Genomic DNA, 27,054 nt, shown 5'->3' on the forward strand with positions numbered 1-27,054 from the left:
AAGCCACAGCAACAAAAAGTCTGTGCAAGGTGAGGATAAACACAAGCAGCTTTCTTCTTCATTCATTATTTTAAATGTACTCTTTCATCATCTTTGTTGAAGGCTGTGGTGGGTATGGATGCTTTATGTTCTTTTAAGGTTCAAAACGCTGCAGAAACAATCAAGACTCATTCATTCAGAATGAAGCCACTATTGAGAGCCTTTATTTCTGAGTTCTTTTTGTAGAAAATACTTCAAACGAAAATCCACTGCTTCTGTCACCCCAAAAAAAAATTTAATAAAAAGAGAATGAATCTCACTTCTGTGGTGATTTCCTTATCAGGCACAGGGATAAGTTTGTCCCCGACAGGTGTAGGTTAGGACATTCATTCTCATTTCAGAGACATCAATAAAAAAGTCCTTTTCAGAGCTCAAAAGAGTTTTAAAAGTGAAAAATGTAGGTTCTCTGTTACAGCTGATTGCACCACTGTGTACTGTTTTTTTTTTGTGCTTGACATGACAGCGATATCTGGTGCAGGGAGGAAGTGCCATGTGCTGCAAGAGAGTGTGGCAGAACATTTATCCTGTTATATTTACCTAATTAGAATACAAGAAGACAATGCTATCTTATCCTAAGATCATTGTTTTTCCTTTTTCTTTTTTTTTTTAAATTGGGCTTCCTCAACTCAGCTCTGGCCCATATGCTTTGTCATCATAGGTCGATTAACTTCACATATCATCTAGATAAAACATTTTTCAAGGTTTCCTGAGGTCTACAGGAATGTAGTCACAATTTTCTTGCTTGTGAGGAATACTTCACTAAAACTGTCCCCTCTACCCCAACTCCACCAGCAGATGTGTCCAAGCGCCTTGTCTTTAGGATAGTGCAGTTTTATTTCTGAACTGAAAGTCAGAGCAATAAGATATTATTATTTCATTATTGATTTACAGCGGTTACCCTCTAAAGAACAAAATAACTAGGGCTGGGCAACGATTAAAAATTTTAATCTAATTAATCACATGATTTCCCTGATTAATCACGATTAATCGCATTTGTCTGCAAAATCCCAAAATAAATTCCAAAGTAGTGTATAGCTTTTAGCATTTAGTTTTATTTTAAATGTGCTGCCATATGAATGAAAGTGCCATAACATTTGTTGTGCAAACACACTTTTAACATCAGCATTTTATGTAGTTTTTATGTAGAAGCCTCGCTCCACTGTCTGTTTCCTTGAATGACTTGCTGCTATCAATTGTGTGTTTTGCCTTTAAGTGATATTTTAGACTGGAACTACTACGGTGATAAGACAATTCAACTTGGCAGTGTTTACAGATGACTTTGGTTCTGTCGACTCCGCCTTCTGGAAGAACTTTAAAATGAAAATGGCAGAGTAAAAGTTCCGTACCCTTCTCCATGTTAGGTGGATCTGCCGATTACTTTCTTTTCCGGTTCCGTAGCAGACAGAAACAGACTTTTACAAAATAAAAGCCTGTGAGCAACAGACTTTTACAGTAATAAAATAAGTAATAAAACAGGGGTGGTCCGTGGCGTAGTGGGTTGAGCAGGCGCCCCATGTAAGTAAGTAAGTAAGTAAGTAAGTAATTTTTATTTGTACAGCGCCTTTCACAGACCAGGGTCACAAAGCGCTTTACAGGTACAATAGAAAAAACAGTTAAGAAGTACATAATCATAGCAGCCCAAGACAATTAAGAAAATTAAGACAATTAAGAAAATTAAGAAAGTTAAGAAATTTAAGAAAAAACCTGAACAAATAAAAAGGTCTTAAGTTGCCTTTTGAAGGCGTCAACAGACTCCATCGAGCGCAGAGAGAGCGGAAGATCGTTCCAAAGCCTGGGAGCAACAGCCTGGAAGGATCGGTCTCCTCTGGTCCGGAAACGCGTGCGTGGCGCCATCAGAAGATTCTGATCCACAGACCTCAGATCCCAAGCTGGGGTGAAAGACTGGATCAGATCTCTGATGTAGAGAGCTGTACAAGCTGTACATGTACAAGAGCTGGCCCCGGTTTGAGTTCCACATCGGACGGCCCTGTGCTGCGTGTCGTTCCCCCTCTCTCTGCCCCCTGCTTCCTGTTTCTCTGAACTTTCCAATCCATTAAAAAGCACAAAAGCCCCCAAAAATAATAATAAAAAAAAAAAACTGCGTTAATGCGCGATAAAATATTTATCGACTTTAAATATTTAACGGGTTAACGCAATAATAACGAGTTAATTCGCCCAGCCCTAAAAATAACACATCCATACCTCTACACACCTTCCCTTTTATCGAGTAAATTGGCAACCTCAACCTGTCATTCAGTTTTACATGGGAAAAGACAGCTGACTTACAGGAGAATGGAAATGTAGGGAGAAAAACATGGTGTTATAGTAGAATGCAAATTACTGAAATCCATCTGAAGCACAGACCTGAACAGGTTTCCTCGTTACGTTTAAATCAAGCTAGCTCCTTAGCTGCTGCGCTCAAATTCAAAATTAACTGTAAAGCAAAACAGTTTGAAATTGTCAAGACATCAGCTCTTTGAACACAATATAAGAGTAAGTCTCACTATGGAAAGGTGATGTGTGCTAGTTAAACCAACTTTTTAAGCAATTCCTTGCAATAACATGAACTCATGAAAATGAATTAGCCAGCAGTCCTTGTTGTGTTTTCTCCTGGACCCTAACAGGTTCATTATTTGAATCCGGGCTGGGACATTTCTGTGTGGAGTTTGCATGTTCGCCCCGTGCATGCGCGGGTTCTCTCCAGGTACTCCAGCTTCCTCCCACCGTCCAAAAACAGGCATGCTTGGGTTACAAGGTGAAGAGCAACAAGTAGAAGTTGGTGAAGCAAACTGAAGGATGCTAACTAATGTAAGGCAGACGTGTGTTGAAGTCAATTGTGTATTTTTTGTAAAAAATGGTCTCTTATTAATGGGGTTTTCAAAATTTAAACAACTTTCTGGGACTCAGAAGTTCTGGAAGGCTGTGACAAATTGAAAAGTAGCTTTAAAAAATGCTGTGTTTAAATCTTTATATGTGGTGCCTTTTTTCTCCTTTAGTGGCAACAACTTTGTCATAGTTAATACAGATTCACAAGAGAGTGCACTGACAGAAAGACTTGATTGTTATCAGTTACTGAGCTGTCTGATAAAAGAAACCATAAAAAGTTAATAAGAACAGCTTCATGAACTTCGACTGTATTAAAGTACAATATATGAGAACATAGAGTACAGGAGTATATTTATATATATTATATATATATATATATATATATATATATATATATATATATATATATATATATATGTGTGTGTGTGTGTGTGGAAAAGTAAGCAGAAATTTCAAGTTTCTGAAGGTGGTTGCAAAAAACTAAATCATTCTCACCCTTCTGTACTCTTTCTATGAAGAAGACGCGTGATAACACAAAAATCTGTACGTTCATTTTTTCCATTTTAATAAGACTAGTCGTACCAGTCTGTCAGCTCACTGGAGAAGCAGTGAAAACATTTTCTCCATCGAGGAAGAAAAGCCTGGTATTCACAGTGGGCTCCTGTCAGTCCGAGACTTGTTAATGCATTCAACAAATGCCCTTCATGTACACCTAGATCTAATCATACAAATATGGTAGAGAACAGGCACTAAAGGCTCAGATTGACTTTTGTTCTAGAATCAAAGAGAACAAGTTCATCTATCAATCACATGTAATTTAATAAACTGTGCACAGGGGACGTTACATTAACATTTGTTTCCATCTAACCAATCAAAGGCAATTAAACAAAATTAAAATGGAAAGATAAGTGATTATAATGTTTCACATCTTATTGGTCCTTATTAGTTTGCATTAACCAACTAAAAGAAGACAGATTATGCACTTTTCAAGCAAATGCAGGAAAAACAATACTGATTAGAAAATAAAATAAAGGATATGAATTCTAATCTATCCAGCAATAAGCTCCTGTATTAATCTCCCATCTTTAAATTACCCTTTTGAATATGGCTCTTGTTTGATACTGTCGTATTTCTCTGTCCTTTTCACTGGAGGATTTTGTGCATTTATATGATTAAAGCCTATTTATTTACTTTCAGTACACGATTGAGGAAAAACATTGTGAAATTGGCAAACAAACGGCTAACAGAAAGCAGACCCTGCCTAAAGTGCATTCAACACTAATGAAATTAGCAAACCATCAACAAAAATGAAAATAACTTCACGGGGAAAAAAAGAGCAAATTTTATGTCATGTTGAGTTCAAGAGGAACTGAAAATATCCAATCATAATCATCATTACGGATATGGAAGAAGCTAAATTAAAATGACTTCAGCCCACACAGCTGCATTACATCATCAAGTTCAAATCAAGCTTTAGCGTCTGAACAATCAGTCCATGGCGATTCGTTTTAGAAAATGAAAAGTAACCTCAGATTTCAGTTTTTGAAGAAGCTGACAAAAACAATGCTGAATGAGTTACACAAGCTGCTCTCACTTTGGCTTTCTAAAAGCATTTAGAAACCTAAAAGTCACTTAAGTGGTGGTATTGACTGATTGCTTTTAACAGTTCATAATAGGCACTAGTGCTGGGCGGTATGACAAAAAATACATATCACGGTATTTTTTCACATTATCACGGTTTCACGGTATATCACGGTATTTTTTTTCATGCATAATTAGGTGTTCACAGCATTTTCTACAGATTGAGAACAGAATTAAAAATTAAAATAAAAATTCTTCAAAATAATTCCTTTGTTAATAATTGGTCACACAGAACTTTATTGTATTAATACTCACATCTTCATTGTAAACAAATTAATAACATAGCTAATTACACTGGTCGGACTGTTCAGCTGTTTCAGACTGATACCTCCGGTTCAGGCTGGTCCTCATCCTCAACACGTCTCTTTTTCAATAGCGGAAAATATTTTTCAATACTCATCCGGATTGAAGCAGCAAACATTCAGTGTAACAGTTTAAAAAAACTACTTTACTTGATTCACAGCTGCTAGTGTTTTGACCTCGACAACCCAACTAAATTTTTTTTTTTACGGCAAACTTGCGACTAGTTAACTTTATAAAGAAGGCGTAATCGCTTGTTTGCTACGGGACGGGTCGGGACGGGACAACATTGTATTAAAAATATTTTTATAGGACTTTTTAATGTGTGACTTTATAAAGTTGCACGTGATACCAACCTTTTGTGAATTTCGCCAGCCGTCTTCTTTCGGTTGAGCAAATCTAACGCGACGCTGAAGCTAGCAAGCTTCCAGGGATGATATCGCTGATGGAGACACACGCGGTGTGCACGGAGGGGAGGGGCTGTGTGTGTGTGTGTGAGTAGGCTATGCGAGAGAGACGCGTGACTGACAGAGACGGAGGGAGAGCAGGGAAAGGAAATGCAGCTTAATGAATACGAGTATTTTTTAAATAGCGTTAAAAATAGACAGTAAACATGTGTGTTTAGAAGCGCAACACTGAAAAGGGTCCCGTCTCAAACAATGTCGCGCGACGCAGCGTTCCCCCCCGTTGTGTAATCAAATACACCGGTATGGCGGTATATTAAAAATTCATATCATAATGAAATTATAAACCGGTATTCGGTGTGAACCGGTATACCGCCCAGCACTAATAGGCACGCTTGTGTATGTGCGCATGCAATGAAACCTTACTTGTGTCCCATCTCGTGTGCCACAGTGAAGGCCATTGGGAGGCCCGTGTCTTCACTGATGCTGCAGCTGCGATGGGGCTGACACATTCCTGCCACATGGGACAAACCCAGAGTCTCACAAGGCATGTTGATGGCTGCACAGATGTCCTTCCTTTGGAAAGTGGAGACTGAGTGTTGGTCACATACATCATCTTCTGCCAGTATCTATTCATTCAGTGATTATATAAATGGATTAAAACACTATATTAAGCAAGTTCAGGTATAGACAACAAACAGTGTATTTCTTTTTAAGAAGCAGAGAAAGTGTTAATATATTTGGGATGTGTCCTCATACAACTGCTCTCATTTTATCCTCCATCAAACCTATTTTCTACCTTCTTTTCTGTCTCAGTAATCTGATCTTCTAGTGTTTACATCTCTTCGGTGTTCCTATACAGATCATTGCTCTCATTTCTGTTGTTACAAAAGAGTTTATACTTAATCATGTTGGATTTTGGCCTGTTTTATCTTCAGATGCTGCTGTGTCAGGTAAGCGTAAATAATAAGAAACAACGGAGTTTCTACTTTAACAATCTGCAAAGTTACAACATCAGTAGGTGTTATTGTCTCCAACAGAAGATGCTGCTCCTGAACTACGTCAGGACCCGTGTCTACATAGTGCTTTTGTCTGGCAGACAGTGCTGGCCAGGTGCTCTATTTATTTCTTTACTCATAGTTTCTGCACATGTGATTGGTTACATGAAAAATAGCCATCATGATGACACTAGCTCCCTTTTTAGTGGGTTCAGAAATGCTCAATTTTGTGTGCTCAGAGTGGTCGCACAAAAAAGGTGGCACACTTTGCATAATACCTGCTACGTCACTGGTTTTGAACACCTCAAATAAAGAATATGCTGCTGCTTGGCATTCCACCATTTCTGACAAATCAGCTCTGCTAGAAATTTGTGAGCCTGTGAATGAGCTTATGCGCTCTTAGGGAAAGAGAGCCATTTTCCTGCCACCGGTCCTGCTAAAACTACGTTTTTGTTGTTTATGATAACTGTGATGTCAGGTCAATTCATGAATTACCAAACAGCTGAAATATTGACAGTAACAGTGAAACAACAAGCAGGATATGTGGTTAACATTAAAAACAGTACGGTGTTTGTATTCATCGATAATTGAATCTATAATTGGATTGCATCGGACTGTAATTGGACTTGTTTAATAACTTTTTTATTTTCTCTTTAAAGTGCTCTAGGGTAACATTTGTTGTTAACTGGTGCAATACAAGTAAAGTGAATTAAAATTTCTTACTTTCATCATTTTCATTCGTACGTACAACATCTAATTTGTTAGTTTAAAGATGTAAGGACACGACTGTGCATTCTGTATCGGTCAACACAACATCACTGGTGAACTCCCAGATTGTGTTCTTGATTATAGAGTCAAAAGAATATTCAATATTTCAACTGAATGAATACCTAAACTGGTCCCGGATAAGATACATGTGTGACTTGGAGTTACCCTTTTCAAAAGTTGGCAGAGCGATATTGTACATTTAACCTATTCCGACCAAACACCTAATTCAAGAAAGAATTCCAAAACCTTGGCAATGTTTGAGAAGAGCAGCTCCCGTCGACCTGAGATTTTTCTGAAAACTGTCCACAAAAACCTTTATGAGCCTCTGAAGAGAAAATGGATACAAAATGAAAGCTATTTGAGAGATTAAAACTTCAACTTAAGTGACTGGCTTTGCCTTTATGTTCAGATCTTTTGAGAAATCAGTTTTAGTATGTGTTAAAAAATTATGCAAGATTCACAACATTCGACTCAAAAAGGTAAAACCTTGCAAATGGTAATCCAGGTTTGAAAATTAGTAACATGCGTATGTTGCATCATGTTTGAGTTCATGTTCATGTCAAAGAAAAATTGTTCAATGGAGAAAAAGGGGAAATTGTGAAGATTTTTTTCACTGAAAGAGATGTTTTATGATGTCTCCTGCCGTTAATTTTTTTTTTTTAATAATTCAGAGGATACACGGGAGTTTCTGAATTCTAAATTAATTACTTGGTTGTATTACAAAAAGAAACCATCAAAACTATTTTGCAAAGTCACATGAGTTCAGGAGGAAACTAATCCATCTGTCAGGGGAGGACCTAATTCAAATTTACTGAGTGGATGTTCATCAACTGGAGAACCTTAGATTATTATTCCGTCAAATAGTACTAATTAAGTACAGATTCTTAACGTAATAATGAACAAAACAACAAAACAAGAAAAGTTGTGATTAAGAAGATGCAGCTTAGACGCGTCTCTCTGCAACAATCTAAATGTTTAACCGCACTGAAATAGCATGATGTGACCAAGCTTGTTTGAGGAAAAAAATAAAGAAAAGTTGGTCCTTATTTACCTGGTGAGCAGAACGGCTACATCGTGGTGCAGCGGGTGTTCGTCCCCTTTCATGTTGAGTTTCTTCTGCCACTTACAGAAGCTGTTCAGGCTGTTGTCAGCATGATGTGTAATCTTTAAGTCATCCTGTGTAAAACACATCCCAAAAAGATAGCGAACATTATCAAACGCCTTAAGTGAAACGGTGAAGCAAAGAGAAAAATCTTAATACAATTTAATGAAAGGCTGTTGAATTGTAAAAATTGCTTGTTCCATCATTTAAAAACAGTATTTATCAAGCCCTTAAACCCTACAATGTATTATTCATCGTTGGCTAATTTGCTCCATTTACATCTGCCTTTTTATTACGTATTGCCTTAAAGAAATATTTCAGTTTTGTCAAAGTGTTGACTATTGCAAACAATGAAATAGCAATCATTATTTGACTCGGAATGACTGTAGTTTCAGTCATAATGAGTATAATTATCAAGCAGTATTTATACAGGTTTGACACATAAAACTAAATTCAGAAAATAACTGTCAGTTACAGCTAATCTAGTGGCATTCAGAAGGCATGTACAATTAATTTTTTTATCTTGAAAGAATAAATGTTTATCCACAGTGTTTTAATTGACTCGGTAAACCATCGAATGTCACAGACTTTAATTAACATCTCTGAGAAAACGTCTTAACAGACAGGCCTTTGTTTTGCATATTTTGGATTTGGATTATTCCACTTTGAAACCATCAAAAACTAATGAAAACATGTGTCTCTCTTTAAGAGCATAGTTTTAGAGCAAAAAAAGAGAAAGGTTGAAGGGAATATATGCCTAGTTATTATCTTGCACGGTGTTAGATAATAATGTTGATATCACTCTAATTTTTGTGCAGATTGCACCCCGTTATCGGGACTTGGCTTGAAATAAAATCATCCATTTCTAGCCTCTCTAAAGTTCACGGGTTCATGTTTAATTCCTATTTGACATATATATTGATTGTTTCATCCAGGATAAATAAGACTATAAAAATGGGGAGTCTGTGGTTGTTTACCGGCATCCCCATGTTCCCAAATTCCTTTTTATACACGTGTAATTCTTGGCAAAGGAGCAAGTAAGTAAGTAAGTGAATCTGACTAATGATGAAACAATAAATAATCAGGGGGCTGCAACTTACTCTATTATCATGTTATTAGTCATAAATTTAACAAATTACATGCAAAATGGTGTGCTAACCAACTGTTGCCATCACTTTTGACTTCAAAGGGCCAATTGTCTACTTCATTTCATGAAAACAAAAAAAATAAGAAAAAAAACATTGAACAGAGACTAAACGTTAAATCATGAGACCTAACTGTCCAAAAAATCCTTTCGGGACATAAACAGTATGGATTTGACAGCACAATTGGAAATATTGTGGGTGAGGTGGTTATTTATCCCACCTTAGCTTTTCACTCCAGAGGCAATGAAGGCAGTGAATGAACTACAAAGAACTGAATAAGCCTTTCAGATGAGAGGTGAAACGTCTTCAAGATCCAAAAAAAAAAGTCCTGTTGCCCTTATTCAAGCTCTTATGTATGAACTAAAACCTTCCAGTTTAACAGCTTAGAATTAAGTTTTGTAGTTTGCTGTAAATAATCAACTATGTCAAAAAAAAATGCAAACTTTAATTTAACCTTGTGTAATCTGAAATTAACCACACACCATAGACACAGACAGACAGAAATTTTATCAATCCCGAGGGAAATTCAAAGTATTCAGCAGCTACATAGATGCCCGAACAAATACAAATCAGGTTCACCTCTTCCTGCTCCAGTAGGATGAGCCGAACAACAACGATGTTGATTGCATTCCCAATAGTGGGATCTCTGAACAGACCAGCCACCTGAAAGAAAAATGAAAAAAAAACTAAACAAACCATGTAATTAAACATCAGTTACAGTATCCATCCATCCATTTCAGATTTATCCTATATAGGTTCTACACCATTTTCGCTCACATTCAGGCCTGTCAAATCACCAATTAGCCAAACCCACATCTTCCAAGTGTGAGAGGGAGCAGGAGAAAAATCAATAAAGACACCAGAGGGAACAATCAAACTCCACACAGACAGACTCCCTGCTGACTGGCTTCTTGCTGTCCCAGAAGCACCCTGCTGAAATGAAATAACACACATATATATCAAATATAGGCTAAAGAAACCAAGGTCAGCAGGTGGCTGCTGTGAGTCACAAACGAATTTATCAGAAAGTACACGTTAGAAAAAGAAATGTATGAAAAAGATAATCCGGCTTGAATAAATTTTGCAGAAAAACAAACAGTCAGACTTGGCATGCTCACTGACAGTGGGCTGTATCACAGTTATGTCTATTACTTTGGCATCTAATTTTCAAAATGAATCGACCGTTGCATTTTCTATCAAGACCAATGCACAGAGAAAATAAATGGAACATTTTCCCCTTTCAGAGACATCTTGTCCTCTGTCTGGGTATGCTAATCTAATCTCTTGTTTAATTCATGCATCAAACAATAAAATGATGTGAATTATTCAAAGGAATCATTTTTCTTGGGGATATAAACAGTGAAAAACCTCAGAGGTTTAACACAGTGCCGCCATACTTTAACTAAGTACTGAATGCCAAAGCCTTCACCTTATCTGTCTGTGATTATACTTTATAGAATTTATGAGAATAAGAATATATATAAGAATTTATATAATTCTTAAACCCTAAAATAGCCTCTCATACATCAATTTCACATCTCACAAAATGAACCGTGCAATCAGTTTACTTTGAGTCCCTCATGCTTTGAGCGTTTAGTTTTTTCTCAGAAAATAATAAAGATGTAAAAACTGGCACCTCAAAATCAATTCTTGATTTAAAAATAGGTGGGTTTGCTTGGAACCAATAATGGCCAAGTCTACAACTTTGAAAGTGACTTCTTGTCTTGATTGGATGTTGGATTTGATAATTCAGACAGACGCTTTATAAACGGCAGTGATAAAGTGAGGTTAGCTAATGGAGGACAGAGATGAATCACTGTACACTGATTTGAATAATGGACATTGAGAAAGAAACAGAGGTGAGTCTCCGAACCAACAGAGTGATCCTCACAGAGAAACACAGTTATCACAAAGGTGTTATTAACTTCTTCAGGATATGTCTTTTAAAAAAGGAAGCATCTAAAGCGTCATCACTGGAGAGCTCAAGTAGACTTTCTGTCTTGTTTGGATATCTGCTTGCTGTTGAATAAATTGCATGCTTCAGACAAAATCCTCGTCAGGCTGTAGGAAGAAGTCAGAAACACCACCACTAAGAAATTGGCTGGCTGACTCAATTTTTGTTGAGGAGCAGCAGGTCAGGTGTGCAGAGGCGCTCAGAGAGTGTCCTGCGATGTGCTCAGATTCATGGCATGTAAACAGTTTCCTTTCAAGGGTACCTGAATCCAGGATACGTGAATGTTGGCAATCATAACAGAGAAATAGTTTCGATTTTAGGAATCTTGGTGGCCCTGTACCCGTGGACACAATTTTCATGCAATAATCCTCCTACAGTATTTAATTCAGTTAATGCTGTAACTGGAGTAGGTTAAAAAATTTTAATTCAAGTGGCTGTCGTTGATTTTTGTCGCTACATTTCACTTTAATTGCATTAACTGAGATGGACATGAGACTAAACTATTGAAGCAAACATTCACAAATAAAAAAACAAATACAGGGTATATCTAAATTCCCAGTTTGTACAACAAATTACAGTTCACGAGGTTTCATTTTCATGGTCATTCATTTATTCTGCATGCGTCAGCATCTACAACGCTCTCGCTATCTTTCAATACTTTCAACGCAACAAATGCACAAGGTACTGTACAATGCTGTGCTTACTTTTTAACAAAAGTAAACAGTAAATTTCAAACATTAATTCAACAAACCACAAGGGCCAAGGAGTAACTGAGAGAGGCAGATTCAATACAAATAACCACATTTATAAATGACCATTTGAGTCAGATGACAGTAGAGTTATTGCACGGAGCAACGCGGATACTCGTCAGATACCCTTCATTTCTCTTGTTGTCAGGCAAAACTTCCACACACTTCACCCTCTGTGCACATTGTGACTCTTAATCCCCAAGACTTCTGACACACATAAATGACTCAATAAATCAAAACTGTGCTCAAAGCCCCAGAGTCATTCACAGATATGTTGGTACACTTCTGAATAAACAACTGCCACAAATCTTATTAGTAACAATGGCTATGCTTTTTATCCATCTTTCGACATTTTTTTTTCATATTGTTTCACGTATTTGTCTTCTGAATCAAAACAGAGCTGTGTTTAACCACACACACACACACACACACACAACAATGTAGCATTGATGTTGCTGTACATGTTTTTTGTGTATTTCACAGTCAAGAGATTTGAAAGCTAAATAGTGCTTGCATAATTCTTTTCATATCCTTCTTCACTGTATGCCCTAACATACCGCTTTTTCATGAACGCAAATTGATCGTGAATATCCCTCAGACATCATAATAACGAACAATCGAGGCACCATGTGAAAGGAAACTGGAAAATATTTTGGTGCGAAGGATTCCAAACTATTCCTGCCTAGGTTGACTGTCAAAGCTGTTATGCATGTAAATCATTCCACTGTGTGATAACGGAGCGGCACAATATAAAAATACTTCAAGCAAGCATTAACAATGAGGCAATGAGGCATTTGGTGGTTGAGGAAGATGATGACATTATTGTTTGGACATGGGTAAGACACAGTTTCCCTTGAAGTACTGTAAAACTGATTTTACAAAACAGAATTGTTTGAGGTGTTCGAGTTCAAAGCTGTAGTGTAAGGACCTCAAGAAAGAACCATGGAAGGAAGTGGGGAATAATGGCTGCTTCCTCTGTGTATTATTGTCTGCAAAGTAGGGTAGACCGTCTCCTTTTCTGTTAGTAAATTCTTTTTCCTGTTATTCAGTCCTATGATAGAGCTGCAGTTACTGCTAGATTATACTATTTTGGAGAGGCTCATTTGCATGTTAATTAATAATAAATAAAGAGTCAGCTTACTTAACCCCAATCAAGAAGATGTTTTAACAAATGAATGTCAAAATCTAGAGTCATGCTTGAGAGATAAAAAAAAAAAATGAAAGGGAGCTTGGTGCCAGGGTTTACTGTATGTATGCGGACACTCTACAGAATCTCGCTGATATAATTTAACAGACTAGTTCAAACAAAGTGACACATCCCTCTGGTCAACATGTCAAAGTTTTTCTTGATACAGTTGGTGCTATGCAAAGCTGATAATAATAAAATCTTCCTGTAAGTGTATCTATATAAACTGTAACAGTGGCGCTGTTGCCATTAATGGAGAGAATACTAATATGAGGAAATGTAAGCAGGACAGTTAGTTATATTATACTGGGATTGATTTATGTCTTATATAAATTAATACACAAGCTGAAAACCCTTTTTCAAATTTCCATAGCTTTACAGTACATGGCTGTTCAGTCCCATAAATCAACACTTGCTTGCAATCCTGAAAATGCTAGTCTACATTAGAAAAAAAAGAGGCGTATTATGGAGAAGAAATTACAATGACTCATTACACCATCGAGCTAGATGGAAGAATTATTATTACCACATCAGTACACAAATTAGAAATGGTAACAAGTTAATTCCATCACAGAGAGCACAAGAAAATGAATGGCTCTCTACAACTTTTGTACACAGCATCAAACTGTAAAGTATCAGTAAGACCTGTTAATTCATCAGATCCCAGATGGTCTGATATGGGGAAGCCTGGGCTGCACTGAACAGTCTTGAATATTTGAAGACGCCCCACTGTATTTATCCAATGGACCAAGACCACATTAAAACAGGTAGATATCTAATCTGCAACTCACAAAGCAAACAACGCTTAAACACAGCTGCTCGCAGAGTTAAGGAGGACGGGCCAGGTTGAGAGCGATGTCAAGCTGAGAAAAATGTCCAAAAATATATATACATCGTTGAGAATATGCAAAGTGTCCCAAATGACAAGGCATCATTTAACCTCGTACACTGCATCTACATTCTGCTTTTAGTCACCCCTTTACATCTGTTTGTATCTCTCCTACTCTCTGTGCTTACATAATCTGTATTAAAACAGCTGAATTACAAATAAACTGCTCTGATTTACATATTCTCTTGTTGGATGGTAATCAATTTCTGTGATTTAAAAAAGGCCCATCAAGACGCGTCAACTTCCAAACTATTTGAAACGGTTGCTCTGCTCCGATAAAATCTTGACTCTATAACCACAGGGTTGTCAGACAAAAAATTGTCATCTACAATAATAATCTCATTCAGAGAGAAATTTAGAAGCAACCTAATATCTTGAATGTTTTTACTCACAGTCGATAGACGTTCAAATCAGGCGTTCTACCAACTCTCTCTGCCTTTAACTGAGCTGAGTAGAAGATGAGACAGTTACCTCACTTTTTTTGGGTAGTAAAATATTTATTCATCAAATGAAAAGATTTCTCATTAATCATTTTTTTTAAATAAAATATGTTGAGAGAATCTGACAAGCCTAAGTTGTTATGTCAGCAACCATGAAAACTAACCAGTAAAGCCAGTTTTTCGACAAAGAGCTAACAGAGGAGAGTGTGGTCAATCTCCAAAGCTAAAATTAGTATTTGTAATAAAATAGTTCAAGCTATCTCTACTTGTCTCCTACTTATAATTTCAGACAAAGATCATCATTTAATAATTTTTTCAAAGACTTCATACCGTCCATTCAGGCATTCTACTGAGCTACATGTAGCTATAACCAGGTAACAGCTAGCTTAGCTTTAGCTTAGCACACAAATTAACGATAGGGTTTAAAAGCCAAGCTCTGACACAGTTAACCAATCAGCCATAACATCCAAAGCACTAACAGAATAAATTCAAAAACACTCATTATCTCATTTTAATGGCAGCTTTCATGGGAATGATAGCAAGCAAATCAAGGGTTTGGGACACAGGATGGGATAAATGTTGAAATTTAAGAATCTGAATGACTTGGGCCACAAATGATGGCGCATAGAGCATCTCCAGAACAACCGGTCTAAAAGGCTGTTGAATGTTAAGGTTCAGAGTAAGTGGACCAAGGAAGTGTGACCAGTGAATGCAGGGTGATCCATTTGGTTTGTTTCCATAAAACATCTGTGAAGTCATGATAACCCTTGTCTGCCACCAAGACTTATAAATAGTGGGATCAAGGCAGGTACCTACGACTGCCCCAGCAGTGGAAACATGGCAGTTTTCGATTGATGGAGAAGCGTCCCTAAAGACAGGTAAAAGATTGTAATCTTGTCTGATTAATCCTTTTTTCTTTTATTTAACATGAGCAGTTGAATGCATGTATGTGATTTCCCACGAGAAGAGATGACAGCAGGTTGCACTATGGAATGCTGGCAAGCCAGCGGAGGCAGTATGATGCTGTGGGCCATGTTCTACTGGGAAACGTCAGTAATCATCTGTATATGCGCCATGAAGCTTAGCATATTTACAGTGGCTTCTTTCAGCGGGACAGTGCAATAAATGTTTAGGATTAGTTTGAGCCACAATAAAAAAGGTTTGATGTGCTGATTCTAAATTGATTCCCAAGATTTGAATCAGATCAACCATCTTGTATGACTTAAGCCATCTGTTAATTTCGCAGTGTGTAGGACACGTTCAAAGGGCGTCATTAGGTTAAGTACTCACAATGTTCATGATAGCAAGGACATAGCTTTCCACAGCTTTGCTCCCATGATGGTCCACCATTTTAGGGTCAGCCACCACCAGTGTTTCCACCCATTTTTCTTTGCTCACTGAGCGTTGACGGATTCGCCTCCTTCTTCTCTGCTGCCGGTGTTCCCACCGCTCCCGCTGCAACTCAATGTTCTCAAAACTGTGATGGTAATCTGGAGATGAGAGGATATAAGCAGAAATTTAAAATCTTCTCACTCAGGCGCAATGCGTGCAAACAAACCACATTAAATATTTAGTCACATACACTCTCTTGTATTTTGAAGTATTTTTTTCGATAAAGGCTTTGACTTGCTAATTGCAAAGGTTACATAAGCGGTTGTTATTTCAGTGTTTAATGACAAATAATGAGTAGGAATACGTTTCTTGAAAGACCAAAGCACCCAAAAACAACACTGTTTGTTCTTTAAGCCTAATGATCTCATGGAATAATTTACAATGTGGCCTAAAATTGCAACACTTGAATCTTTGATCAGCATTTAAACATTTCTTAATAATACTCCTCTAGCTGCCTAATCAATCATCAAACACACAAACTAGTTATAGAAAATCATGTTTGATGCTTGAACTTGCATTAACTCACGGGTAATTGACTTTAAACATTTTATATACTGTTACTAATCTTGGAACTGGTAAGTTGGAAGCAAACTTTAGAAACAGCCAAAAACAAGTCATGAAAGCTCAGAAAATCTAAAGCGAAGTTTGTTTTCACAAAGGAGTAAAAAAAACTCAATCTTCCTTCCTCTACACTTGGAAGTGTTATAGAAAAGTTATATGAAGTACCCATGGTACACTGGATGTCTTGTGAGGAAAATCATTAAAACGGATAAACAGCAGCAAGGATTGCTTTAAAGATCAATAAGAATTACCAGATAAAATTCAGTACACAGACCATTCCAAACAGTACCAACGAGTATTAGCACATAGGAAGAGTGGTAGAAAACATTCGTAAGCTCAAATAATAAGACAGCTAAGGTAAATTTGTAAAAGAACAAGCACACAAATACAGCTGCCTTTGATGATGTGTGTTTTTGGTGGATGAGTCAATGGATCAAATGGTTAAAAAAAAAAAAAAAAAAAAATCCACAAACAACTCCAACCATTTCCTTTGGGTATTGGTAAATCATGGAGGTGGGGTTATCTATCCTCTGGTGTTTTTCTAAAGCAAGTGTGGGCTCTCAAAGGCATACAGAAAAGCAAACTTAAAGAAATAATTATTTCTATACATAATGCACTGGCTGTTGAAGGAATATGTTGTACAGTACAAAAGGAATCCAACTAATCCTTGTAGAGTACCTGTGGGATGAAATGAGGAAAGAAATTCTAAGATGAATGAAGTGAAGGGTTAGTTTACCAAATCATGGAGGACACTTTTGCTTTTGAACTGAAAGTCCATGCAATCTTGCTGTCAAACAACTTGAAGAATGACAAACAAATCATTAAAAACAAAACTTTAAGTTTGAACTCTAAATCCACTCTATATTCCAACCCCATCTAGACTGCGTGTTACATCACCCTGCCTTTAAATTACACAGTTTAATCATCTGGGACCTGAAGAGACATGGATAGTATTGCAAAAGAAATCCGTGTCTAATCTTGCTGTACAGCAGATTTCAGCTGCGCAGCTTTAAGATCCGCCATACATTTTTATTAGGAGATAGATCTAGACCACAGACAGACCAGTCAAACCCACACTCTGTGTTTACGAAGCTATAGGTTTTAAGATGTGCACAATGAGGTCTGACATTGTTCTGCTGAAATAAACACGAACCTCCCGAGAAAACACATCACCTTGATGGTAGCATGCGTCTCTTCAAAATTCCAAAATGCAGTTCTGCATCAATGGTGCATTTGCTCATACCCTCGTCATCCACACAGATGCACCCACATGCACAATCACAGGAACAGAACTTTGCTCCAAGATGCTTTTTTTCATTTATTTTTTTCCCCATCTTTGGAACAGAGCCCAATGTAATTATTTCCAAAAGTAGCTGAAATGTGTCCACTGTCTTTCTGTCCATCTAAGATGAGCTCGGACCCAGTGCTTTCTTTCCTGCGCCTTCATGAACCGAGAGTTCCTGAGAGTCTCTGAATTTTTTCACAATATCATGTTCCATAGATGTAAAAGACCAAAGCTCTGGCAATCATGTTTGTTAGATGATTTTCTGACCATGTTTGGATTGTCTGCACTATACTTATTTTTATTTTATCTGCACTCTTCACTTTTAATTAAATTAATTAATGATTATTTTTTATGTTTTTTGGAATGATTTTATTTGACTTCTTGTGATTTTATGTAGCTGTAAAGCACTTTGAATTGCCTTGTGTACGAATTGTGCTCTACAAATAAACTTGCCTTGCCTTACTTAAATAGTGCATTTCTAGTCTAGCTGAACCTTCACATTTAACCCACTGTAAGCCACATTTACACACTCGAACAAAAACTCAAAAAGCCCTTTGTGGTCTGTGTCTTTTTCAGCCATGAAGTGCTTTTTCTCTTTCACACATTAGTGTGTGAATGTGTGTGACAGAGAAAATTTGGACTTTTAGAGTAAAAGCACTTTGAGTTTTGACTAGAAAAGTGGTATTAGTATACAAGTGCAGTCCATTTACATTCACACATCGATGAATGCTTTGGATGCAACGTGGAGTTCAGTATCTTCCCCAAGGACACTACTTGTCGAAGTGCTTGTAAACTCTTTGCCCTTCCCCAAACTGTTTTTTAATGTGTGGTGCTGCATCAAATTTGATTATATTTTCTAAATACAAAGAAGTCAGTTAGTGAAGGTACAGAATAAAATTTTTGGACTTGCATCTGTTAATAATGATTAAAATAAATTTAAAAAAAAAACAGCTTTAATTTTATTGCATTTTAGAAAAAGTCTCCTTTTCTGGAGATAAAGTTTGTAATGTACATACTACATTCTTTAGTACAATATAATATAATTATAATAGTTTTTAAAGTAAACGTCATCATCTATACAAGTAGTCACAATGAAAAAAATGTCACTGAACCTTTAATAAGTCTTGAAATCATTCATTAATCACATGTGGACCGCTACACTGATGTCATTTTCAGCTCCTGTTTTTTTTTTTCAAGTGTTTCCCAAACCAAAGGTCGAGTTATTTCCCAAAAATCCATTCAATAACTCAAAGCAGATCCTCTTCATCATTCTAGGATGCTTGATTGTCTTTCATGACCAGCTGAGCCACCTCAGAATTTTAATCAGCTGATTTATGAGGAGCTACAATTCTATTCCTTTGACATGTGCAGATTATTCGCCCGAGACAAACTCATGAGAGATGAGAAACTTTAATCATCATCTTCATTGTCATCCTTCATAGCTCAGCGTCTGAGGACCAATCAGTGGATAAGGTTGTGCATAATGTGGGCTACTTTTCCTGACTAACTCTCACAAGTGCTAGCAGACAATGTTATAGTACAGTTTCAAATATGTAAATTCAAACAAGAGAAGGTCAAACTGTAATGACCTTAAAGGAAAGATACGTATGTGCATAAAGGAATGATTTATGATTTACTTTTGTTTCCACAGGTAGCATTGAGAGCTCGTTTCACTGAGATGGGTTGCATGACTGGACTCTGGAGGGGTGGGGATGCGTGACGTTTGTAGATGGCGTGGGCTTGTGGTGCTGCGGTCTCATCATGGGACTTCTCCAGAGGCTGAATGAAGAACTCTTCATCAGACAACTTAAACAGTCCTGTCTGAAGAAACAAAGCAATTGTAGATAAATTTTTCTCTTAATTTCTTTAAACATTTGATCAACTGTTTTAGTTGGGACTGACACAGAGGAGTTTATCGAGCCATTTGAAAAAAAAAAAACGATTCAATATTCAAAATGAATTTTGGAACAAAATACAGTGTCTGATGAGTAGATGTAAGGTGACATATGATCAAAGTACAGCAACAAATCAGGTCAATCAATGTGTTGATCAAAAGCAAATTTGCTAATTCTTATCTTAGAAAGCATTATTTTTTATTATATTAAACTGCTTGTCAAACAGGACAAGAGCTTTTTGCTCACGTATATTGTTAAATTACCTTTAAATATATGAAAAAGTTGGAACCTTACAGTACTGTACTTCCTCAATATCTAACAAAACACTGTTACTAGGTTAAAAATATGTGTTCTCTGTTGGCGTGACCACAAGCATATCATCTATTTGATGCTATCCATTTTCCCGCTGATGATGTTTCAACATGTCCATGCTGATGAATCTTATCGCATCCTGCAGGTGCTTTGCAGTTAAAGCTAAGCCCATCACAGTTATTGCATAATCCCTCTGACTGCAAATATTTGAGATGCACACAAAAATCCTTTCACTTCAATCCAACAGTAGGATTAAACTAAGATAAGTTCCATTACTTTTTCTGTGCTGTCCAGTGGATGTAGAGGATTTGTTGCAAAGTCTGTGGTCTAATTGTTGAAGGAGCTGGGTGTAAGTGGACAGAGTGTGAGGAAAATAGGGAAGAAAGTGTCAGATGAGGCAGTAAAGTCCAGTCAGTGGATTTGGATAAGAAGAAGCAATAGTAGCTGGGGGCCCAGCAGGGGGAGCACTTAGGGAAAACAGACTCTTTGATGAAGCAAAGAAGAAATATCTAAGGATATTTAAGTGTAGTAGGGTGTGACCCATGTGAGCCATTTGAAACCAGGCAGCCATTTTAGGTGGGTTGGCTTGCATGGCTTTGTTTTTGCTTGCATATTTAGTGATTGTAGGACTGTTTAGGAGAGTTTGTCTGCTGAATCTGCTTGTGTGTCTTGTCCTGCCTCCACCTCTGGCACCCTCTATACTTTCATTACCCCCTACCCGAACCAGGGTTTGAATCCCATTCCTACTTATGTTTACCTCTTCTATTTCTACCCCCTACCCGAACCAGGGTTTGTATCCCACCCTGCTATGACTGGTGTGCAGTTGGTGAGAGGCTGGGGTATCTTGTGGTTGTGGGGAGGAAAAAAAAAAAAAGATGGTTGTTGTGGTGTGAGGAACAGTGTTGGCTGGCATTAGGGGAGTGACTCTGGGACGCCAGTGATCACTGTCTAGCCTTCTGGAGGCGTCGTGGTCCCAACTATACGAAACACTGATGAAAGGAGGTTCCCTCCTATTGACCCCAAAGACATGTTGGTCAGCACTGCTCACTGATCTAAATAGGGAGTATAGGGAATATTCACTGAGTCTGTTCCATTTTTTCTTTAGCACAAGTTTCTTGTATTTACCTTAAATGGGAAACCTTTGGTTTTAAGCCAAATGAGAGTCCAATAAGTTGGGTGAGTCAATTAGCCAGTTTTGCAGAAAAGAGGTGTCGGCTAAAGGCACCAATACAAACAAACTAGAACAAATTGTGACACAAGAAGAACAGAGACAGTACACAGACCTTTCCAAACAACAACTCTGCATATTTGCACAGAGGGAGAGTGATAACGTGGAAAATATCAATAAGCTCAAATAATAGGGCAGCTAGACTCTGCAAAGTGCAGCAGATGGATCCGAGCAGCATCAAAACAGCCTCAGTTAAAGCCAACTGTCCACTATAACTTTTTTTCAGCCTTTGAAAAACCTTGAAACATGAAATAAAGACCATTTGATTTTTATTGTACATTACTGACTTTACCGTTTACCCAAATAGAAATTCAACAAATTGAAAACTATGAAAAACCCAACATTTTTTCTGTTTTTTTACTCAAAGTCTCACACTTGTGACTAAACTGTGCTTAATTACTCATCAAGATGGGTTTCAAATCAAATATAATGTACAGTATCGGCCGCAGAATCTAAATTTGGATGAGCACTGAGCTCTCCTCCGCTCATAAAAACAAGACAAATTAAGCTTGCAGTGAACATAAACAGTCCAACGTCTTAAATTTACTGTACAACTCTAAGGAATGACAGAGGGTAGAAAGATCAAATGTCTGATGACTTGTTGCGCCCTAAATCACACTGGCAAAGAGCCAAAAACAAATTCCAGTGGTCGACTATCTCAGCCTTATATATAATTCTTGTCCACCTTCTTCTCCAGTTTACTGTCTTTCAGCTGTCACACAGCTCCACTGAATATGACACAGGAGAGCTTGCATACTAAAGGAGAAAGTTGTATGTAGCAAAGGGGGGGGGGTTGTTCCCCATGTCTTCCGCATTCAGTAACAAAGATAGACCAGGCTCAAAGGCTATCTGTAGCTGCACATGTCATGACAGGCTCCGAGTTAAATAAATAGAGCGGGTTCTGCCGATGTATGCGGCCTGCAGACTTAACAAAGCAATTGTGGAGGCTTAACTTCGTGGAATAGATGCTTTTTTTGATACTGTACACCTGCTTATCATACACATTTATTAAAATGTATCAGCTAGGTTCTTACAGTTCCCCAATAGTTGAAGACAAGTCAGAAGTTGAAGCTGCTTCATTCACATGTAGCCTTCAGCAAAATCAAATAATATTTTTAATAAATAAAGAATTTTGACAATTTAATTTCAGACTGGATTTCCAGGCTTGTGTCATTCAATGTTCTTAAAATAATTTCTCTTGTCTTAGTAAATTGAACCAAAACTTGTTGAAATTATAACTACTGATTGGGCTGAGAAATAACTCACTGGTGAAAAAGTAATCATAACACTGCAGTATTTATACTCACGTAGACATGCTGTAATTAGAACTCAACACAAAACCACATGCTTTTGAAAACTCATGTATTTCTTCTCAAGAATTCTGGCGTAAATACAGAAAAATCAAAACTTTGTGCTCACTGTTGTTACAATCCTATTGTTGTAGTAAAGTTTTAGACTATATTATATTGCTGCTTTTTGTTATGAGCCCTTCTCAATGAAGAATGTCACCTTTGCCCTCCTTTTGTTTGTGAGCGCATTCAGTCTTTATGCACATTAGGCTCTCTCTGCACCACGTCTCTGACAAAGCCTCTGTAACATTTATTGTACCGCTCACACAGCCTAGATTGAGTTCCTGGATGTAGTATTCTTAGCATGACCCACGCATTGCAGGAATATGCCATCTCCCCTTCTTCAAGGATTACATTTTGATATAAATAAGCATATTTATGAAGGAAAGTAAAACAAAATCCGGTTATTTTAAGCAACACCTTTGACAAATAACTGGAGTTTCTCAGTGGGGCTCTGGAATATAAAACCACAACAAAAACATAAGTCTGAGGCTTACTCTTGAATTTGAGCTGATGGATCAAATTAAACTAAATATTGTTGGATTTTTCACTTTTGTAATTGTCCCACATAAAAAGACAAACATTTTGAATATGTACAGTATTTCATTTAAGAGGGTAAAAAAGAGAGAACGAGATACAGCAGCACTTTTCCATGGTTTGATTGCACAGAGCAGAGAATTGTCTGACACACTGATGCTGAAAAGACAAATATCAGAGCCTCTTTTTATAAATTCTAAATACACATGTGCACGTTTGGGTAAAGGTGAGCCACCATGTATCCTCACTGCATTAATTCTTAATTCTTGTCAAAAATGCTTTAAAACTATAGTTTGGGGGTCACGAGATCGTGGAAGATGTAGAATAAAATTTAGTCCTTTGGTCATTAGTGGTTTTAAAATTAATCGTATTGTTGGTGTCTGATAAAAAGAAATTGAGTTGCAGCAATAGTTGTTCATCTGTTGCAGCAAAGATGGTGACAACAACAACATCTGGCATCTGAATCAGTACACACAGTCCAAGGTCAGGTCAAGCTTTCAGTTGTTGTACGATGTAGTACGATGCAACTTCTTGGTCTGGAGCACTGCCCCTCAAACATCAAATTAAATGGTTTGAATACAAAATTTCATCTGTTTAACAGTCCTTTAGTCATTATCATCCGATTGGATCTTCTAGATGCTCTATGCATTTCATATAAGCGACAGATCTAGGACTGCACACAGGCCTTTCAAGCTCAAACACACACATACACACACACACTGGCCCTCATTTATCAAGCCGTCGTAGAAAGCATCGTATATATGAGCGGAGAACTCGTCGTACGCAGAGGCTCAAGTGAGATTTACAGAACATGCGTACCACACCAATCCCATCGTAAAACCGAGCGGCTGTTGATAAATCCGGCGGCCGAAATCAATCGTAATGATCCTAACCACGCCTTCTACAAAAGGGGGTTGAGAGGCCGCACCTCTAGAGTTTGCGACATGGATAGACGAAAGGCGGCAAAGAAACGCTGTCAACAGTGTTGACAGCTGGGACGGCTGTCAACAGCGTTGGCGATGTAAATCGCAGACCGGACGAGTTATGTATTTTCCCCTACTGTGATGGTCAATAAAATGTGATAAACTCCAGATTAAATGAAATCTAAAATTGAACGATGTTTTACTTTTTCTCCAATAAGATCAGGAAGAAGTGGTCCGATATGAAATTGGCCAAAAAAAGAAGGTCGCAGCTCTCTGACGCAGCATGTCACAAAGGGGGGGGGGGGGGGGTCCGATCCAGGTTTGGATTTGAGTGCCTTGGAGGAGAGGGTGGCTGGCCTGATCGGAGCTACGTCCTCATCGGGCGTGCCAGGGAAACTTGACACTGATGCGCCCATGTCAGAGCTCGAGAATGGTAAGAATGACTGCACACCCAAGACGTTTAAATAAAACAGTTGCTTTAATATTCAACACAAATGAGGTTCCTAATCAAACTAATATTTTTCATTCACAGATGAATCCGAAGTGGCATCCGGGCAACCTGACCCGCACGACGAATACGCGGCCCCGTCAACATCCGAAGCCTCTGCCTCTGCCCCCCGGTCTGCAGCGTCACACCGGCCAGCCATGTTAACCACAGGGGTCCTAGAAAGACAAAGAGAGATCGTGAAGTGGATGATGGCTTTAACACACCATGCAATCTATCGACAGTAGCCTACATTGAAAGACATAAATGAAACACTGAAGTCACAGAATAAATGCTGAAAGAAATCGATGTTCTCCTTTCTTTTTTCCTTGAATAACAGAATGCTTACCAAAAGTCAGAATCGCTGAATACGTTCCTCTCTCCTCCTGAGCGCTCTTGGCTGTGCAGGCTGGTGGTAGGGATCTCTGGGTGCGGGGTCCTCTGGATGTACATCTGGAAATGGCACTCCATTTTTTTGGGCAATGTTATGGAGATCCCCGCATGCAATAATAATATTGCATACCTTTTTGGGCGTATAGGGTTCCCCCCGCAGCCGAGAGACAGATCCAGCTTTAGGAGCCCTATACACCTCTCCACAGTGGCACGCGTGCGCGTATGCGCAGTGTTAAAGCGCCTCTCCTGTTCGGTGTGAGGGTGCGCGGTTGAATAATGAGCCATCACTCTTCCAATTACGGAGTTGTACTTGTTTAATTTATTTAATTTACGTTTATGTTTATATTTATGTTGAAGTCAAATACAACATGGGCCTTCTTTAAAGTGATAAGTCTGTAATTTTAACCAAGGGATTTGTTGCGACTCCTGAGGCACGCACTAGTGACGCTGCTGTGTTGCAGTCACCGCAAGTCAAAATGGAAAAGTGCGTACACCGGCCTCAGACCTGTCGTGGCGATTTCATCTTTCCTGCGCTCACGATGGATTTGATAAATGCCAACCTTTGCGCAGAAAAGAACGTACACACGACCTACGCACGTTTTTCGTCTTACGCAAGTTTGATAAATGAGGGCCACTGTGTTGAAGAGACCACGCTGTTTAAGTTGTGAAGAATGAGGTCTGGCATTGTCCTGCTGAAATTACTATTGCCCTCCAGGGAAGAGATGTCACCTAGACAGCAGAACATGTCTCTCTAAAATTCCAATATACGCCTCTGCATCAATGGTACCGCCACACATATAGTATTGAAGACACTCATGAAAGGGACTCTGATTGACTTTGACAAAAAAAATATATATATATATATATTTCACATAGCGGTGGTCCAACTTCTGGCAACTTCATTGCACCAAGGTGACATTTTGAGCACAACAGCTCTTCACCAGATGATGAAGAAGCATCGTCTTGGTGCAATAAAGAAGCTGGGAGAGGAGCCCTGCGGTGTGCACTGGCTTTCCATCCTTTGACACACAGAACTAGACATGTGTTTTTCTCCAAAGCAGTCAAACCATGGACTCATTTCACCACAGAACAATTGTACATCGTCTTTCTGTCCATCTGAAATTAGCCCAAGCCCACAGAGCTTGGCGGCTCCTGGGTACTCCTGAGACCATGTGGCTATACTGATCATCTCATGCAGTGCTGCCAAAGGGTTCAAAGGTCACGCACATCCAACTGGTGGTTTCTTGTTCTTGGCCTTTAGAGATTTGGATGATCAAGGCAACTACTTCTCCCAGGAGGTAGTTTTTTTTGTTTTTTTTGCAGGACAATGCCTGATCTCCCTCTGCAAGGCCAGCATGATCAGCCATAACATTAAAACCACTGACAGATAAAAAGATCAGCACTGCTCATTTAGTTCGAATTCAATCTTCTATTGGAAAAACCTGCACCCTGGTATAAAAAGATAAAAGCGTCTGCCAAATGCATAAACATAAACACGAACAAGTAAATGGGCGCAAAGGATCTACTGCTGACATCACGGTGCCAGGTACTCCTGGACTCCTCAGATATTCTTTGGCAACGACCTGACTGACCAGAGCTCTTTTGGCAGCATGAGGAGAACCTCTTCAACATTAGGTGGTCCTTATTGGTGTATATAATAAGAAGCATTATATGCGAGTTTGTGTGAATGGATGAATGAAAACAGGAGTTTTTGTTAGAGCCAAGATGGGGTAATAAGGAACTATATAAGTGTTGCATTTGAAGGTTGGTAGTGCGATCCCAAGCTTTCCCAGACATCAGGCAAGACACTGAACCACACGTTTCCTCTGATGCAGTAATCTATACCAGAGTGTGTGCGATAAAACCGCTGTGTGGCCTGTAACACAGTGTATACTAGGAGATGTTGTATGAATATATGTGTGAATGGGTGAATGTGATCTGCAGAGTAAGAAATGCCTTGAGTGTCAAGACAGGAAAAGCTGAATATAAATGCAGTACATTTCCCATTTATAGAGTTTTAATTATAGTCAGATCTGCTGGTGCTTTATTCATAGGCAGTGCAGGGGTTAGGCTATTAATTTACAGAATTATCTGTTTAGTGTTATCATTTGATGTTCTTAGGAGACATATGCAGCCCTACATCCATGCATGTCATTTGTCACCTGGTGTCAGAATGGCCCGATTAAATTAATGCACACATATTTTTAATCAAGCAGGGAAGCAGCGTCATGACCCTACTTCGAACAGTCTTGAT

The 27,054-nt window shown here is 38.2% G+C and overlaps 1 protein-coding gene across 1 annotated transcript in view; it reads right to left on the minus strand.

Annotated features, from left to right (window-relative positions):
- Positions 1 to 27,054, minus strand: part of adamts7 (a disintegrin-like and metallopeptidase (reprolysin type) with thrombospondin type 1 motif, 7) — a 136,158-nt gene that overhangs the window by 90,634 nt on the left and 18,470 nt on the right. Inside the window, exons 3-7 of the mRNA XM_075473394.1 lie at positions 19,317 to 19,500; positions 15,732 to 15,931; positions 9,803 to 9,886; positions 8,028 to 8,152; positions 5,637 to 5,786 (exon numbers count right to left, since the gene is read on the minus strand). Coding sequence (XP_075329509.1) covers positions 5,637 to 5,786; positions 8,028 to 8,152; positions 9,803 to 9,886; positions 15,732 to 15,931; positions 19,317 to 19,500 — 743 coding nt within the window. The remainder of the gene's footprint in view (positions 1 to 5,636; positions 5,787 to 8,027; positions 8,153 to 9,802; positions 9,887 to 15,731; positions 15,932 to 19,316; positions 19,501 to 27,054) is intronic.

Source organism: Odontesthes bonariensis, chromosome 1 (genome assembly GCF_027942865.1).
Source record: "Odontesthes bonariensis isolate fOdoBon6 chromosome 1, fOdoBon6.hap1, whole genome shotgun sequence".
NCBI classification, from domain to species: domain Eukaryota; kingdom Metazoa; phylum Chordata; class Actinopteri; order Atheriniformes; family Atherinopsidae; genus Odontesthes; species Odontesthes bonariensis.